The 17,471-nt window shown below is 48.4% G+C and overlaps 6 protein-coding genes across 6 annotated transcripts; 3 read left to right on the top strand and 3 right to left on the bottom strand.

Annotated features, from left to right (window-relative positions):
* Positions 1-2,804: 2,804 nt before the first annotated feature.
* BDR25DRAFT_288154 (amidase signature enzyme) lies at positions 2,805-4,924 on the top strand. The gene is made up of 2 exons (XM_033688373.1): positions 2,805-4,069; positions 4,228-4,924. Exons 1-2 carry the CDS (start codon positions 2,815-2,817, stop codon positions 4,767-4,769), a joined length of 1,797 nt encoding a protein of 598 aa, XP_033546603.1. The 5' UTR covers positions 2,805-2,814; the 3' UTR covers positions 4,770-4,924.
* Positions 4,925-5,575: 651 nt separating this feature from the next.
* On the top strand, positions 5,576-6,892 carry BDR25DRAFT_343465 (uncharacterized protein; the record flags this gene model as incomplete). Its single annotated transcript, XM_033693826.1, has 4 exons — positions 5,576-5,763; positions 5,830-6,284; positions 6,356-6,549; positions 6,603-6,892. The coding sequence occupies exons 1-4, from the start codon at positions 5,698-5,700 to the stop codon at positions 6,890-6,892; spliced, it is 1,005 nt and encodes a 334-aa protein (XP_033546602.1). The 5' UTR covers positions 5,576-5,697.
* Positions 6,893-7,770: 878 nt separating this feature from the next.
* BDR25DRAFT_263116 (uncharacterized protein) lies at positions 7,771-8,696 on the bottom strand. The gene is made up of 2 exons (XM_033686802.1): positions 8,423-8,696; positions 7,771-8,359 (listed from the first exon to the last, which is right to left on the bottom strand). Exons 1-2 carry the CDS (start codon positions 8,649-8,651, stop codon positions 7,809-7,811), a joined length of 780 nt encoding a protein of 259 aa, XP_033546601.1. The 5' UTR covers positions 8,652-8,696; the 3' UTR covers positions 7,771-7,808.
* A 1,759-nt stretch (positions 8,697-10,455) lies between these two features.
* On the bottom strand, positions 10,456-14,158 carry BDR25DRAFT_39267 (Creatinase/aminopeptidase). The gene is made up of 5 exons (XM_033698213.1): positions 13,778-14,158; positions 13,577-13,721; positions 12,599-13,529; positions 12,419-12,543; positions 10,456-12,371 (listed from the first exon to the last, which is right to left on the bottom strand). The coding sequence occupies exons 1-5, from the start codon at positions 13,878-13,880 to the stop codon at positions 10,550-10,552; spliced, it is 3,126 nt and encodes a 1,041-aa protein (XP_033546600.1). The 5' UTR covers positions 13,881-14,158; the 3' UTR covers positions 10,456-10,549.
* A 641-nt stretch (positions 14,159-14,799) lies between these two features.
* Positions 14,800-16,618, bottom strand: BDR25DRAFT_304209 (uncharacterized protein). Its single transcript, XM_033690160.1, has 4 exons — positions 16,135-16,618; positions 15,849-16,082; positions 15,623-15,793; positions 14,800-15,570 (listed from the first exon to the last, which is right to left on the bottom strand). The coding sequence occupies exons 1-4, from the start codon at positions 16,447-16,449 to the stop codon at positions 15,223-15,225; spliced, it is 1,068 nt and encodes a 355-aa protein (XP_033546599.1). The 5' UTR covers positions 16,450-16,618; the 3' UTR covers positions 14,800-15,222.
* A 97-nt stretch (positions 16,619-16,715) lies between these two features.
* BDR25DRAFT_39193 (uncharacterized protein) lies at positions 16,716-17,064 on the top strand. Its single transcript, XM_033698175.1, has one exon. It carries the CDS (start codon positions 16,758-16,760, stop codon positions 16,983-16,985), a length of 228 nt encoding a protein of 75 aa, XP_033546598.1. The 5' UTR covers positions 16,716-16,757; the 3' UTR covers positions 16,986-17,064.
* Positions 17,065-17,471: the final 407 nt, after the last annotated feature.

Below are 17,471 nucleotides of genomic sequence, written 5' to 3'. Positions count from 1 at the left end.
TCTAACAATCTGGTCTCTTTGGGAACCTCCGAGCTCTCTGAGATTGCTAAAATTGCTCCGTAGGTCATCGTCGAGCATTGCAAGCACTTCCGTGATACACTCGGGAGCTTTACACACTATTTTCCTCTTTCCCGCATCTTCCATATGACGATGAATGGTATGGTGACAATCATGAGTGAAATGATACCGGTGCTGATGTAGACAGAAAGCTCGAAAGCTAGGTAGGCAGTCGATACTGAGAAGGGAATAGTGTTCAGGGTGATGACGAGCACCTCACTAAGCACGGCACTTAATGTAGCCAGGCCAAGCAGAGGTTGAAGCCAACTTGAACCGTAGATTAAGCCAACAATAGGATGGCCCGGCATTCGAACGAGTACACTTTTATCCGCTGTGGCACCGCCTTCAGACGCCATCGCAACATAGGGCGCGATCGAGCGCAGATGCTTCTCTACAGCTCCCCAGTACAGCTTTATGGCTAGGCCGATGCATGTCATAAAGAACCTGATGCCAAAAGATTAGCTGTTCATAAAAATCCTCAAAGGAATTATTCGTGCCTGGTTTGCTGACGAAGCGGTAGTAGAGGATCATGACCAAAACAGCGACAAGGCAGAACCAGAAGAGTGTGAGCGATGCGGGATGCACCAAGATGTGCCCTTGTCTATGCTTAGCTTGTTTGACTGGCATTTGTTGCGTCGAGAGGTTGTCGTGCACAGTGGTCGTTCGATCAAAGGTACTGGTGTCTCCGTTGCCCTTGCTTACAGGACCAGATATTGCCCCACGGGGGTCGAGCAAGCCCCTTGCTAACAACGTTTGATAGAGACTGGCAACGCCTACGATACTCGAGGCTTCTGCAAAGATTCCAGATACTTGGCGTCCGAGTCTGATAATCAGAAAGGTGGTAAATACGAACATGGCAAACAATACGCCCCCAAGGGCCCAAGCTAGCTCCCTCCGCAAGGCAAGATGCATCCGACAGTCGTTGTTGGTGGACGTTGTTGGGTCGATGATGACATGGCAAGCACTTCCTGTGGCGCTGATGTAGACTGTTTCCGAGGCGAATGCAGTACTTACCTCTACATGATCTCTGTAGCTGACCTCTCTAGGCCGGTACGGTACGGGGAACGTCAGTTTGGAAGCGCTGAAGAGTACAGACGGAAGGTTGGTCTTCATTGGGGGTTATACTAGTACTATCCGCAATGAGGAGAGATGTGGGAGGTGTTGGGGATCGTATATAGAGCCATTTGGGGGCGGGCGAATGCCATGCTTCCTTCTGTGCTAAATCACTGACTTAGGAAGTGAATTCTCCAGTGTTGTCACAGAACCTCAAACTTCAGTCTGCAGTGGAAGAGCCTCATGTAAAGTGGCAGGGCCAGGAATTGGATACCTAGGGATCGTTGTCAGCCTCGAAATCGCCTTGGCGTGTTCGAGCACTGTTTAGTTATCTATTGTGTGCGTTAATCTGTGCAATGTCTTGGCATTCGCGTCGCATTGTTTTTGCCTTGCTAAATATATAAGAACTTTGACAAAGCAACAACTTAGGTCTATATATAACTAAATATTTATTATTTTAGTTAGATTTTAAAAATATACATACCTTTTAACTAAACCATAATAAAACTAATTTCTAGTATTTTAAAAGGCCCTTATCAAACATTTTCTACTCTAAAAGCTATATCTAGAGCAGCTACGCGTTTAAAAACTAGTACTGTAACGGCGCAGGCAAGACAATAGGTCCGAATGCGGTGTGAATCCACTCAGTGTAACGGCGCAGGCAAGACATTGGGTCCGAATGCGGTAGGAATCCACTCAGAGGCATATGGGAGTGCGTGGGGACTCAATGACCTGGAAATTCCATTGACACCTATAGGCCTCGTACGAAAGGATATCAGAAAACTACCGAGCTAGCTAAGGGGAGAGGTGCGACTAAATACTTGGGGGAATAGGTGTAACCGCGGGGGACAGGGTCGAGTCAGGGTCGGGGCCGATACGGGGACCCTTCGGATAGGTTCCGAGCGACCCGAGATGAAACGATTCATGAGAATCGCTACACTCAGAGGCATATGGGAGTGCGTGGGGACTCAGAAACCTGGGAATTCTATTGACACACATAGGCCTCGTACGAAAGGATATCAGAAAACTACCGAGCTAGCTAAGGGGAGAGGTGAAGCCAAATACTTGGAGATAAGGGTAGCGCAGGGGCAGGGCAGGGTCGGGACAGATACGCGGAACCTTCAGATATAGGTTCGTCATGTAACTTTGAATGGAACGATTCATGCGAATCGTTACAAGTACTACCTGCTAACTATTAGCTAAAGCTTTTACTACAGCAGCATCTAAAGCACCTTTTAAGAGTTAGGTAGTTAGTGGATTAAAAAAGCTAATTAACTATAGGTAAAATTATAAGTTCTTATATAAATTTAGTGGCGGAAAGTAAAGTTTAAGATATCGCCAAGACATTGCACAGATTAACCCACAGAATAGATCGGTAAGCAAATACTTAGTAATCAGCTGAACCCTTAAGCACTACAGGTTGGTCCTTTAACAGTAACGAACTTTATATCGCATTTTCCGTAAAGACTTTCGTCGACATGGTCTACTACACTCTAGGTACGAAGCCCGAAATCTAAGGCCTATCGAACTCTGGGGTTCTGGCTTACATATCATTGAGTTCCTTGGAGGCGGGGCAGATCGGATAGCTATCTTCGTGATTTCGGGTAGGTCCAAGTAGTAGCTTGGATGGTATGCAGGTACAAAACCCCATCTCATCTAGCTTCCTGGATCCTGCTCCCGTCACCTTGCATCTCGTCCAGCATCATGGTATTGGCAGTCATCACTGCACTCTTCTCAATCCTTGTTCTTGGCAAAACGTCAGGGACGCAGGACGGTGCTTATTGCGATACGGCACAAAACCCATCATGTGTCCTCTCGATTGATCCTCTTCAAAACCCGTACCCATATTATTTCCCTCTGGAGAGTAATGGAGAAACTGCTGGGCTCTTTCCGATGCCAAAATGTGGAAACGTTACACTAGAAGAAGCGACAATCGACCAGCTACAGGGTGCTATGAGCGATGGGGTCTTGACGGCGGTGGATCTGCTTAGGTGCTATATGAGAAGAATCAGACAAGTGGATGACTACATCAATTCAGTCATTGAACTCAATCCTGATGCCATGGACATCGCAGTTGCCTTAGATGCGGAACGTAGGGCCGGAAATGTCCGCGGCCGGCTCCACGGCATTCCGTTCATCGTAAAAGACAACATCGCGACAAAGGATCAGATGGAGACTACCGCAGGAAGTTGGATGCTACTTGGGAGTGTAGTGTCTAGGGATGCACATGTGGTGGCAAAGCTGAGGAGGGCGGGCGCGTTACTCCTTGGAAAAGCGACTTTGAGTGAGTGGGCAGATATGAGGTCGAACAACTACTCCGAGGGCTACTCCCCGAGGGGCGGGCAGGCTCGAAGTCCCTACAACCTCACTCTCAATCCCGGAGGGAGTAGCTCAGGGAGTGCAGCCGCTGTGGCTGGCAACGTGGTTTCCTTCGCTCTTGGCACCGAAACGGATGGTAGTGTGATTAATCCAGCGGAGCGCAACGCAATCGTTGGCTTTAAGCCTACTGTGGGTCTGACATCGAGGGCTGGAGTGATTCCAGAGAGTGTACACCAGGATTCCGTCGGCACATTCGGTCGCACAGTACGAGACGCTGCGTACGCATTTGATGCAATATATGGGATAGACGAGAGGGATAACTATACACTCGCGCAGGAAGGAAACACTCCAAGCGGAGGATACTTACAATACTTGACTAACAGGTCTAGCCTATCAAGTGCAACATTCGGCATACCATGGAACAGCTTCTGGGTGTATGCAGATAACGAGCAAAAATCAACCCTTCTCTCACTAATATCGCTAATTGAATCTGCCGGCGCGACAATAGTTAACGAAACTGAGCTCCCAAATTACCAAAAGATTGTCTCGCCTGACGGCTGGAACTGGGACTACGGCACTACGCGGGGATATCCAAATGAATCCGAATACACCGTGGTGAAAGTGGACTTCTATAACAACAGTGCGTCAGCTCTCATTTCCTCTTGTTACCTATTCGCCGCTCGATCTTGAAAGTCAGTGTTCAAATATTTTTTAATAAAGATATTCAGCAGATCTATTAGACCGTAGTGCTCCCAAGTTTTCTCAAAACACTTGTGCTGATTGTATCTACCTGCTTAGTCAAGACCTACCTTTCCGAACTCAAAAATACCAACATCCGCAGCCTAGAGGACATTGTTGCATACAATTATGCCAACGATGGGACTGAAGGAGGAAATCCCTGGCCACTTGGTATTCCAGCTTTCTACTCAGGTCAGGATGGCTTCCTCGCCTCTCTAGAATCCAAGGGAATAATGGACGCAACTTACTTCCAAGCTCTCTCATTCTGTCAGAAGAGCACCCAAGAAGAAGGTATCGATGCTGCGCTAGCCAATAATGGTAGACCACTTGACGCGCTCCTAGTCCCTCCAGATGTTGGTCAAACGTACCAAATTGCTGCACAGGCTGGATATCCCATGATCACTTTGCCTGCCGGCGTTCATTCGGACACTGGAATGCCTTTTGGACTCGCGCTGATGGGAACCGCGTGGAGTGAAGGAAGTTTGTTAAGGTGGGCTAGTGCTATAGAGGACTTACAGTTCAGTAGCGGAACGGGTCACAAAAGAACTTTGCCGAATTGGTATGGACACCTAGAAAGAAACATTCCGGTACGGAACTTGTGAGTGTTAGTGTTCGAGCCGTCTCACAGAATGGTACAAAGTAAGGGGTTGATCATTCAAGATTGTCACCAGGTTATTCGAGATAGTTAACAATAAGCGCATTGCGAATTCAGTCACTTGGGCAGGCGAACAACATATTACTGCCTTAGGGCTCTGCGACAGTGGTTGATGATAAATATAAAGCGCTTGGAGGAGATGTGAAGTTTGCTAGCGAGGCTTGGGAGAATGAAAGGATAGAGAAATTTAGTGAGACGACGGTAAATTTGGAGATTCTGCGATGGTCAATACGAGGCTGGTGTGGCGGAGCGGCTGGGAAGAAATGAGGCTTGCTTCACTCCCCTCGCAAACCTCATTGGTCTGCCTCATGACACCAAAACAACATGGCCCGCCCTGTCCGGAGACAAAACATACTTCGCTATTGGCTTCTTGTGGCTTCGTGTGTTGAAAATACAATTTCACTGACTTTTACGAGAAGTTCCCATCGTTGCCGGTTGTGTGAAGTTTGAGTTTATTGTTGTTACTTTCTATATTTCCAAAGTATATCCAGGCGTAATGTTATTTTTTCACTCTTTTGATCTTCCACTAGTCCTGTATATTGCCTGATATCATTCAACTTCTATCATCAGATTCTTTCAAATATAATTTTTCTCACCCATTTCCGGTGTGCTTGCAGGGCGTCACGTCAACTCAACGCCCTAGCCTAGCGCACAACGCCCATCTCATCTCCTGCATTCAGAATGATGATATTATATTAAAGGATAATTCTATCATCGCATAGCCGTACCTCTTCCTTTCAACATCCTCACCACCGCATACTCACAAACCACACCGATATCTATCCTACTTACTAGACTACAAACTCAACTCCCTTCTGACACACAGCTTGACACGGGCGACGATCCAAGGTCTTTTCGCAGTGGTATCTCAAACTATGTTTCCAATGGATCGCCGCTTCCATCGAGCTATCCAAGATGCTCCCAAGTCCAAAATCATGGACGTAGGTGATTAAGTTCAGCTGAACCTCACTATTAACTAGCGTGCTTTCTAACTTGCTATCTCACAGCAAAGCTCGCCACAAAAGGATAACGTACTCGTATTACGACGCCGACCGCAGAGCTTTGACTCGGCGAGCGATTCTGAAGAAGATTATTGGGTTCAAACCAACATAAGCCACGCCAAGGAGAGATTAAGAAAGCAGGCTGCGGAAGACCCTTTTAGTGCACCGCGACATTCATACACATTCCCTGGACCAAGCGGAAACTACCACAGTGGTTGGGACTCGAGGCGTAGGAGAGACACTCACTTTGCTCAGAATTACGTACCTCAGAGCAAGAGAGAGTTTTCTAAGAAGCACTATTCCGACGCATATGAAAACGACCGATGCAAAAATAAAAATCTGAGTTACCAAGATGAACAAGATGAGTACTCACAACCAGAAGGGGATCGGCCTCTATTCAGAACGCCAGAGGAATACAAGGCTGAAATTGACAAGTTACATCATCAGCTTAACGAACGCAAGTGTGGACTTCATGTGTTTCGAGCGATGCTAACCATATTCTAGAGAAATGCTGTTATCAAAGTCGGCAAAGTCGCGAATCACGCCAGCCTCGGCGTAGTTATTCAAGCTCTACCCAGGGTTTAGATGATCCTCGAATTGATGGTTTTCAACGGCGTGCTACGCATCCAGAATCGAGTTCTGATGCAAGAGGAATGACATTGATTCAACGCGAAATAGTCTACAGCTCCAGGAGAGAGCTAGCAATTGAGGGGGAGCGTGTTAAAAGTACGTTACTTCAAGATGCTATCCCGCTTGTTGCTCTATTAAAAACAGACTAGGGGCCGCCAGAAGCCTTTTTCCGTCTACTGAACTTTACACAAGCGTCCTACCTGATGGACAGTTTCGTTTCGTCGCTGGTATCTTTGACGACCCACTAAAAAGGAACGCTATTGAATACTCTCTTGTTGAGTGTACTTCATTTGAGAAACCGACTGAAGCTATGCATGAATTGTTGAATATCGTGAAGGAGGAAGTCGAGGATTGGAACAGACGTGAGGAGAAACGAGAAAGGGAGAGAAAGGAGAGACCATCAAAAGCTTTGCGGAATCTTTGTAGGGGTGAGTGGTAAAGTGGCTAGAGAGGTGACCATCATTAAAGAAGTTTGCTCCTCTAGCTATCAAATTATCTAGTGTTGAATACCTAATAGACTTTTATATTTGTTCATATTATTTCTCTAGTCTCATTCTCGAATTTCTAATTCAGGTAGTTCCACGACCATCCCTTCGTTGATTAATAGTAACGTCGTCAATTGCCACTTTTCGTCGCTTGAATTTAGCACGATTACGACGGTAAACAATAGAAGGTAGGTAGACTAAGGTATGTGCGCAGATTTTAGCTACTCTCTTCTACGTGGTTTCTCTTGAATCATTGTTTTGTTGTTCCACGGGCTCACGGGGTGGCTGCCTAGTCAGCACCTCTAGTCCTCAAAGTCGTTTATTATCATGCTGGATGAGCTGGCTTCTCACTTAACCATTATTTGAACAATCCGATATTTCTATCTTCAATAGGAGAAACTTGATACCTAGGCAGTCGAGATCTGCGATGAAATCACGTGGATTTGGCACTCACCAGCTACATTCTAATCGCATCTGTCCTGGGGTTTCAAATGAAAGCTAGTGAAGCCCTCAGACATTGCTAAGCTCTGATTAGCCACGGTGACTCCTGGGTGCGCTTCTTGGCTATCGTCAACTTTCCGAGACTCTCACCTCAACAAAACAGAGTGCTTCAGTACTACAGCGCCAGTAACAACTATAGCGAGAAGCGTGCGAAGATCCTCGGATCTCAACCCACCTTCTAGAACGCCGCGCTGCCAACCCACTAACTCCGTCGGTTCAAAACACGCTCCTAGTCAAGGAGAGTACAATGAGAACGTCAGAGTTATGAAAGTGGAGACTGATCGGCTCAGAGGATTGGCTAGAAGCTCCCTATTAATGCAATGCTTACTGCCTCGGGTTTCAGCATTGATCACGAAGCAACTGCTCTAGTTACATATAGAAGTAAGAGATAATGGCTATTCCTAGTGTAGAAAAAATCGCCAACCACCTCACCAACCCACGCTTGACCATCAGCCTAGCGAATCTCTCGATGGCTTCCCCGTCGTTGATGTTGGGGAAAGGAATGTGTGGCACTTCTTTCCCGAGAGCCTTACACAGCGGCCCCCACCCATCCTTGACACTAAAGAACACCAACCTACCTTCTGGAACAGTCTCCTTCAACCACTCAATGTGTTGGTTGTAGGTCTGCCTTGTAACTGGCTCCCGCTCTCCATACAGGTATAGCCATTGCTCCCGGAGAGCATTGATATAATCAACAAAATGCCGCATGCCTGGCAGAGGAAAGAGCACGACCCGAAGAAACCACATCGTCGCAGCGTTTGATACACCTTCCATACTCTTCACCCATGCATCCGGGTCACGTACGGTGCAGATAACCTTTGCGTTTGGATAAAGTTCAATCAACTCTTTCACAAGTCCGGACGTTGGCGCGTCAGTAGCTGCCGCGTAGCCGTTGAACCGTTCTCTAAGGATTTGGAAAACTACGTTTCCATTAGTATTCAACGGGTTGAATGAACTCAGTTTGGGATGGCAGAAAAACAAACCCAATTTTTTGTCAGCTTCGTTGGAGGGAGGCCAATGAGACAGGAGCTTGATCCAGGAGCGGATCTCCACTGGGTGGCCCATGGTGGTTTGCGTGCCTCCATGGTAGACCGGGCCGTCAAGAAGAATATGAAGAGCCTCGCTGAACGATGCTGTCCCAGTGCGTGACAACCCAGCCCCGATAACTTGAAACTTGGTGCCGGGCTTAGGAACAGAAGCTTGGTTACCCATGCGGAGCGAGGTGCTGGTGAAGGTCCGGTGAGCGCAGGCGAGCTGGGATTGTGAAAAGCTGACTGTGTCGTGCTCACAGTACCAACGTTTTTGTACTCGCGCAAATGCTCACAGTAACTAGGTCAATCCTATTGGTCAGCAAACGAACAGAAGACCCCAGCACTTTGCATGCATTATCACAGCAGTGAGAGACCTCAGTCACGCGCCAAAAGTTTGTTTCGCATAAACACGCGATATTACAGTATCCCGGGGCTTAGCCACAGTCAAAAATGCCGTGTAATACGGAGCCATCCTATAAGACGCAAGGTAGACCCGGATGTTGCCGTATACTGCAGCGAATTTCACGATCCGAGAGCAAATGCTTGCGGCTATGACGACACATCCAGCGTTCCACAGACCAACTCCGCAGACCAAAATACTGACTCTAAAAGTGGAGGGAAACTGATGAACTGGTTCTACAATACTTCTGGGACTATGACACCATATGTAGGAGTAGTTAAACTGGTTACCAAATACGGGGAGATTCGACGATTATGAAAATATGACGAAAGTCATCCACCGTAATCTCCGCTCCCCAATTTTCTCTTTTCACAGCCCATTCGATGAGCAAGGAATCGAAGGGACAGTGCATTTTCCACCCGAAGGTCAAGTCAGTTAGAAAGATAAGGGAAAGAAAGAAAGAAGGATAGGACTAAGTCTCTGGAATCCAATTCCACGATCTTGTGGCTGGGCACCTGCGACGACGACTCGGCCCTTTTTTAAGACTTAAATTCTTCCACATCGACCTTGAATGCCCCGTGTTTCAATGTGAAGGATTGATATCCAACTAGAGTCTTGGAAATACTTGTCCTGATTACTTCCAAGGATAAAGCAGCATACTGAGACTTGAGGGGGTTACGACTCTTTATCAAACAGACAAAACCAGCGACAGAAACTCTGTAGAAGGGGTTAGTAATGAAGACTTTAAAAGCCGAAGAAATATGCGGCATCGCAAAAGGCGGAACTTAGGATCCCTCGTAAAAAGAGACAATAGCTTATTGACGGACATGGAACTCCATTTTTAACCGAATTACTAATCAATATAGTAGAACTAAAGACTACAACGACCGCATCCTGCGTAAGTTCTTCGTCCTCTAACTGGAGTATTTACGGCTGACTCATCTTCCAGAAAGTGTAGCTATTAATTCTCTACAGTACTCATCATGAGCATAAAGATCGTTCTAGATGCTTAGTACAAGCGGAGACATTGTACACGCCGATGTAGTCAATTATAAAGTCCTCTATCTGGTCAGGTGATCAGTATTTCACAATCGGAGCGGAAATCGACTATATGAGTGCATCCTTTACCTAGGTACATAAACTCTGTTGCCCCTTTACCTTCTCTTCCATACAGCTGTACTTAACTTGGAGTCTAAAAATGCGCATGCCTCAACCCTATGAAAATTTACAATATGACAGACGTAGCGAGCCCGGCCGCTTTACGTACTTCTACAACAGTACCTATGTAAACCTCTAGTTCTCAGCCTCGTACTAGTTAAGATTAAAGGGAAGAGTGTCATAAGAGTTGGTGAGAACTCGATTTTGGAAGATGAGGGCCAACAAAACGTTGACGTGATTAGCATCACAACTCAGTAGCCGTGGATTCGCAAAGAGCCACACGTCACATCGCATCCGTAACCTAGCAATAAGAAGCCCAGAGGCTACTCTCATGGCGTCACTATAAAATTAATCTCCCCTGCTCAATGCTTGCTTCACGAAAATCCTCCCACAAAGTAAACACCCTGCGCCCGCAAAATCCTTAACGTTAACTTAAAAGGCCGCGCCATTTTTGCTTCAGGCAAAAATAAACACAAAATACAGCTGATTACTCTCGCCCTCCCTTTCCTTTTACTTTCTAACTAATTACGTCTCGGGAATGGCTGCTCCACAAAAGCCCGTCCAACATCTCCCACGACTCTCTCACTCCACTCTCTCCGCCCCTCCGCCCCTTCATCTCCCCAGACGCGCTCAGTGCCCAAATCAGACCTTTGTAACTGTTGTTTTATATCCCAGAGCATATCCATGGCTTTCCTGAGATTCCGATCTAGTGCATCGTTCTGTTGTGTGGGATTTGCTGAAGCTTGAGAAATTCTAACTGGGGGAGTTGCCCTGGACTCAAGACTCGCTGGAGTTTGCGTATCGAAAGGCTGCAACCATCGTTGTTTGCGAGCTTCCGTAATACCTTGTGGGCATTTTCTGCAGACATCGTCGCTACTGCAGGGTCGGGAGCAGAATGGACAGGGCAGAGTGCGGTGATTTTTCACCGCGGCCGTGTGTGGTACGACATCTGGGTGGTGTTCTACACCACCGTTTGCTATATTAGGGCTAGGGATATTAGATACCTTGAAGTTGTGGACCGGCTTCCGGAGCCTAGAACAAGGATCAGGTAATAAAGGTTGTGCTACTGGCACTTCTCGAGCTGGAAGGTCCGGTGGTGATGCGGGCAAGTGATCAGAAAGTCTCTGTTGCAGCATAGTTGCCCGTGAGAGACATGGAGTGTCATTTGGAACGGGAAGTTTTCGTCTCGTTTGGACATTTAGATCGTAGATGTTCGCGCTCGAGACATTCTGGCTTGGATACCTCGCAGTGTGTAAGTCCCCATCAAACGTAGCTGACCGACGCGCTTTTGTAGAAGGGAGTGGCACGTCATTCGAAAGGCGGCAGCTTCTATAAGATTTCGTCGAAGGGATTATGGACATCGGACGTACAAGTTGGGTAGCTGACCGTGGGGCAGTTCCATCATGAGGCTGCGGCAGATTTGGCATACTCTGACGATACGGTTCTGGCTTCTCGGGTAACCTTTCGAACGCACGTTTCACTTCATTGGATTCGATACACTTCTCTTCTGCTCTGGTTGGGGACATTGGTACAGCCCTTTCAATCCTGGGCCATTCCGACATCTCTGGAGCTTTCCTTGCCGCTGCAGGCTTGACTCCCAATTTCGGCAGTTCTTGCTCCGACTTCATGAGATTCAGCCTTAGTCGATCGACCGTCTGCGCTAGGATTGTGCATTTCTTGCAAACAGGTTTAACCTCAGTTGGGGAGCTAGGAATTGAAACTAGTGTTCGGTGCCAACGAGGTCGGTCTTGTATGAAGTCTAAGTAGGCGTGCGTGAGGCTTGATGTATCATCGCCACAAAAGGGGTTCCGGGGTTTTGGTTCTTGGGATTCCGTGGACACGGATAGCTGGTTTCGACTGTGGCTGGCATTTACATCGAGCGTGGTAGCTCGCTTAAACTTGGGGAATAGAGGTGGCCCTTTGAATGGCTCAAAGTTTGTGGATCGGTGATTGCTGGCAGATTGTAAGGGAAGAGTCTGCGCCCTCCTGAGAGGCTTCAAAATCGACTCCGCAGCACCTTTCTTGATCCCTGGAGCACGCAAAAGTGGCCTCTCTTCCTCTTCTGCCGGCTTCTTCTCAATCCTAGAATCCACTACAGGACCCAGATCTGTGGATCCCGAAATAAATGGCCATTGAGCATTCCCGCTTCGAATAATCTCTAGCATGGCTTCGGCTTTCGGTGCTGTGGTCAAGTTCTCGTAACCTTTGGAAGTAATGAGGATGTCGTCTTCGATGCGGACGCCGCCAACGGCTATGTAGCGCGCCACGGCTTCGGTGTTGATATACTTGGAGTGGATAGGATTGGGGAGGTAGAACATGTTGAGAGCGTAGGTAGAAAAGTAGCTGGTCTCTATCAGCTTGTGAAAATTATAACTCAAAGAGCAGCTTACATTCCAGGCTCGACTGTAACAACCATTCCCTCTTCCAGATACCCGCTTTGAGGGTCCGCTGGGGATCTGCATGTTTGAGAATCGTAGACTGGAAGGTGGAAATTTGCAGGGAATATTGACGGTGCCTAAAGTTTATGAGCCGACAACGATCGAGTCTTCCGCATAAGGGGTAATGCTCACCTTTTCATACTTCGGATTTCCTCTCGTCATGCTCATCAAATCTCCCTGTCCCGGATCATGCACCTCCAAGCCCACGTGATGCCCAAGTCCATGTGGAAAGAAAGCTCTGCTAGTTCCCGCTTTGTATATCTCCTCACTTGTCCCGTTATGTAAAATGCCCAATGCAAGCAGCCCCTCAATAGCAATCTGATGAGCCATGATGTGCACGTCGAGGTATCTTACACCCGGTGCTAGTTTCTGGATGCAAGTGTCCTGAATCTTCTGAACGAGACTATAGATATCCTTTGCCTCCTTACTCGGCCACTGACCGGACAACGGAAAAGATCTCGTGATATCACTAGCATAAAGCTCCCATTCGCATCCCGCATCTAGACACATGAGCTGGCGGTCATCAAAGTCCTCGTTATTGTCGTCGTAGTGCAGGGTTCCCGCATTCGGACCGGAAGCTACGATCGGTGCATACGCTTGCTCCCTCGCTCGCTCTGAGATACAGACATCAAGAAATAATCCTTCGACTTGGGCTTCATTTTTGAACTTAGTGATGTTTGCGAGAACTTCTCTATGTGCTCTGGAGCTAATGTCATTGGCCTTTTTGATCATTCGGATCTCGTGCTCATCCTTGATCACACGTGCGAGATTCATCGCTGGCTGCAGCTCGCCGGAATCAACATCCTTGGACCCGGGCTTCAGGGGATTCTGCGATGGATGGAGGATATACAGACTACCTCTGTAATACGTCCTCCAATCCACAATGAAGTCGTGTAGTTCATCGATATAAAAGACTTGGTCGATGTCGTACTTATCCATAGCCTCAGCTGGTGTTGATCCGCGTCCATTCCAGATTACCCTTTTAGGATTGATTCGGGGGACGAAGAGCGAGAGAGTATCGTTTTGGATATCATATGTCAGGTGACAATCAGGCTCATTGCATCTGTGTTCCGTCAGCGACCATCTCTCGGAATACTAGAGGATACAAACCCGCTCAGATAGTAGAAATACCGTTTCTGGCGAAAGCGCCTAGGCATATCGCTATCTTCATTGTTTCGTTGAGGTTCGCCAGGCAGATAGACCAATCCATCCGGCACCCCTAACTTCTCGACCACGCGTCGCGCGTGTTGTTTTGCTATCAACTCATTAGTTTCTCATCTCTCCTTTACTTGTATCGCGGATTCAACTCACCAGGGTACTTCTCGAGCCTCGACGCAGCCTCGACATGGAGCGAATAGTCCTGCTGTTCCCACCTCAGTCTCGCTGCAAGATTACCAGCATCTATTTGCTCCATTTTCAATTCCGTCTTTCACTCAGAAACTCAAAGGGACTCTTCAGATATGTGTCCTCCCTCGCGCGTCGTGACGATCAATTAAGGCACAGTGGATGCTGACCGGTGAAGCGGGGGCCAAATCGGAAGCGGGCTGCTAGGAGGCGTTCCGGTCAGTAAGTACCTGCGGACAACTAGCCGTCACTCTCACCGACGAACAATAAAGTTCAATTCTCTGCGCTTGCTTATGCTCACCAAAAACTTTCTGGCTGGGGTTAAGGGAGGCGAAAAAGGCTCGTGTTGATGCGATGATGATCGCGTTGTGGATTCTGTGCCCAACCTCCTTGATCAAACTACCCCGCCGCCTGATTGACTGACCGATCCCTCGTTCGCCTCCCTCCCTCGCTGTTGCCCACTGCCATCCACTGCAATCGTTTTCGTGGCTTGTACGACAGGCTTCCGTGCAACACTTATACTGAATCCAATCCACAGCCTCGAGCTCGAACATCAAGCTAGTGGCGGACAGTCACTGCAGAGAAGCGAGTGATTGGACGCTCGTGTAGGGTTCCGGGTAGCTGAATCTAGTAGTTCAAGATGAGTGGCAACACAACTATTGGTGCAGCACTTTCTGCAGCTCGCTTTTTGTGAGAGCAATCTCTGAGGGGGTGAAGTGACCGGTCGAAGCGCGCTTTTCTCGAAACAAGTCCTGGGCATCGCGTCGGATCTCGGAGTAATATTTGAAGCAAGCCGCACCGCTCGTCTCAGAATCTCGTGTCTCGTGCTCTTACCGGTATCGGAAGAAGAACTAGCAAGCCACCCCGCAATGGTCATGCGCATGACGTCCAGCTGTGAGCTGTTGTGGCGATTTCGAGTAACGCGGCTATCATAGCCCATGGACCCATCATGATACATCACCCTCCCACAAACCACCACAAACCACCACAAACATCTCACTGCATCGCCAACACATTCTCCACAATCGACCATATTTCTTTGACGCGTGAAAACCGTTGGATTAAGCAGTTACCATCAACTACAGTTGGTAACACTACGAACAAAACATTACGTCCAAGCCGAGGCCCAATATGAAATCGAATCCAAATTGAAACCAAACCATCCCTCATCCACCAAAATTACGCAGCCACTATTCCTTGCTGCCAATCTCCTACCCGGCCTCTTGCACCGCCCCTTCCAATGCTTCTAGAACTATGAACCAAAACTAGGGATCTTTCCATCCATCCTATAAGGAACGTGGTAAACTCCACCGATGCATGTCCGCAGAGTAGCTACATTAATCGTCATGTTTGTATCGTGAGGGAACGTGAGAATGCAAAATTTACAAGAAATTATCAATCAATACAGGCTTTTACGCCCAAGCGACCAAAGCGACAGCACCAGCTAGGAGCGCGGCATACGGCTTGTTGGTGGCAGCGGCTCCCGTGAACTGGGGAGGAGCTGGCACCACAGTGGTCGACGGCAGAGGAGCAGCCGTGGTGGCTGGTGGAGGAGCCTTACTGGATGGCGTAGGAGGAGCCGGTGGGTAGTAGGGTGTGGTGACCGGAGGAACTGGGATAGAGGTCGCTGGGGGGTAGGGGATTAATGTGCTTGTCAAAGGCACAATATAAGTCGTTGGGCAAGTCGTGGTGTAAACCGAAGTTGTGGTTGTTGTGGTCGTAATGGTAGTCTTAGAGCACGTCTCCTTGCATTTGGTGATCTATTCATACTTAGCTCACAATACAGCAATTCATATGTCGCGAGGTACGTACAGTAATAGTGGTAGTGCAAGGAACAGTAACAGTCGTCAGGGTAGTGATCGTGGTTGTTACAGTTGAGCAAGGCACTGTCGTGTTGTGGTAAGGCGGGTAAGTTGTCGGGGGAGGTGGTGGCGGAGGGGGAGTTGAGCTTGGGCAAGGAGTGGTTTTGTTGCTTGGTGGTGGCTGATTTTAGGGTTAGTTTTTGATCAAACTCGTAAGGAATTCACATCAAGCTCACAGGAGGTGGTGGAGGAGGCGTGTAAATCGAGGACGTCTCGCAGGGCGTGCTGCTTGGGGGCGGTGGCGGCGGCGGCGGTGGAGTAGTCGTCTTACATGGAGTGCTAGTTGGTGGTGGAGGTGGAGGTGGAGGAGTAGTCGTCTCACATGGAGTGCTAGTTGGCGGCGGTGGCGGCGGAGGGGGGGTGTAAATAGACGTTTCGCAAGGAGTAGAAGTTGGTGGTGGTGGTGGTGGCTGCGAAGAAGCGTTAGTAAGTGTTCAGTAAAGTGGTACTCATGAGACTTACAGGTGTATACGATGAATAAGGCGGAGGGGTGTACTTGGACGAATAAGGTGGAGGAGTATACTTGGATGAATAAGGAGGAGGGGTGTACTTGGACGAATAAGGTGGAGGAGTATACTTGGATGAATAAGGCGGAGGAGTATACTCAGAATAAGGCGGTGGTGTGTATACCGGGGTCGAAGTCTCACATGGGGTCTCCGAAGGGGTGTACGGGGGCGGAGTATATTCATACTTCGAGCTGTGGTGAGGTGGGTAGTATCCTGTTCCCCAAGCGGAGGCAGTACCCAACAGGGCAAGGAGGGCGAAAGTATTCGTCATGTTGATTCAATTGAATAGCTGACCAGTGATCGATGTGTTGGATTGACAACAACAGGCCCTGAGCGAACGAACGACGTATATAAACGAAGGAAACAGAGCAACCGTAGCGAGCGAGTTACTGCTGTTGAAGGTTGGGGGGCTAAACTCGGGGCTGGAATGGTTTCACAAGCAAATTATTGTAGATGGAGGCTCAAGAGAGGAGAAGGACGGGCGAGGTCGACCTAATAAACACATTCTGGGAGACTTGCTTCCCCCCCTCCCTTCCCCCCCACCCCAACCCTCTGGATATCAGGACCAGCGAAGGCCCTATGGTGAACAACGGCAGGGTTGCATACGCCAAGGGAAGCTTGTGTCTTTTGAGCTGGTTGCTTTGGAGAAGTACGAGGGCTCCCCGTATCAGTGGAGACTTGTTGGTTTTCCGCCTTACTACAGCTGCACACATGGAGCAATATTTTTCGTGTGAGCGAGCCGATACTCTGGGTGGAAAGCGACTTGAGCCCAAAGTGGGAATCGATATCCTCGGACCCGCCTCTTGATAGGTCCAAACTTCCCTAGCAACTAGGCAAACCTAAACACTAGAATAGCCAGTCAGAAAGCGGACCGGAATGTGGCCTGCAGAAAACTTGCCGGGATGTAAGCAGCATGGACCGGAGCCAAACGGCTGTGGCCTGACAGCTTTCCTGCCTTCTGCGCGCGATCGAAAAAAAAGGCTTGCCCTGCAGTGGTGCCCCAGCCTGACGGACCAGCTCTCGTCAGAAGGAATGAAGTCTCGACCGCCTTGAAATAGTTCGTACGTCGAGATCAATAACGGATCTGATATAATTTCTGAGCATCGTGATCCAAAGAAAACCGAGGTAGCGGAGCACTGTCGAAACTACCCCATCACGATCTTCCTAATTCCTGCCAGCGATGTTCTCTATGATGCAATAAACCGCAAAACAGCCCGTATCAACAAGCCTTGCACTGGCCAGAGGCTGTCTCGTGCAAATGTGAGGTGCAAAAGCTGAAAAGCTTGGACGAAA

Source organism: Lindgomyces ingoldianus (genome assembly GCF_010093535.1).
Source record: "Lindgomyces ingoldianus strain ATCC 200398 unplaced genomic scaffold BDR25scaffold_19, whole genome shotgun sequence".
In the NCBI taxonomy this organism is placed as follows: Eukaryota; Fungi; Ascomycota; class Dothideomycetes; order Pleosporales; family Lindgomycetaceae; genus Lindgomyces; species Lindgomyces ingoldianus.
Note: the sequence above shows the minus strand (reverse complement) of the source record. Positions and strands in the feature narration are given on the sequence as shown.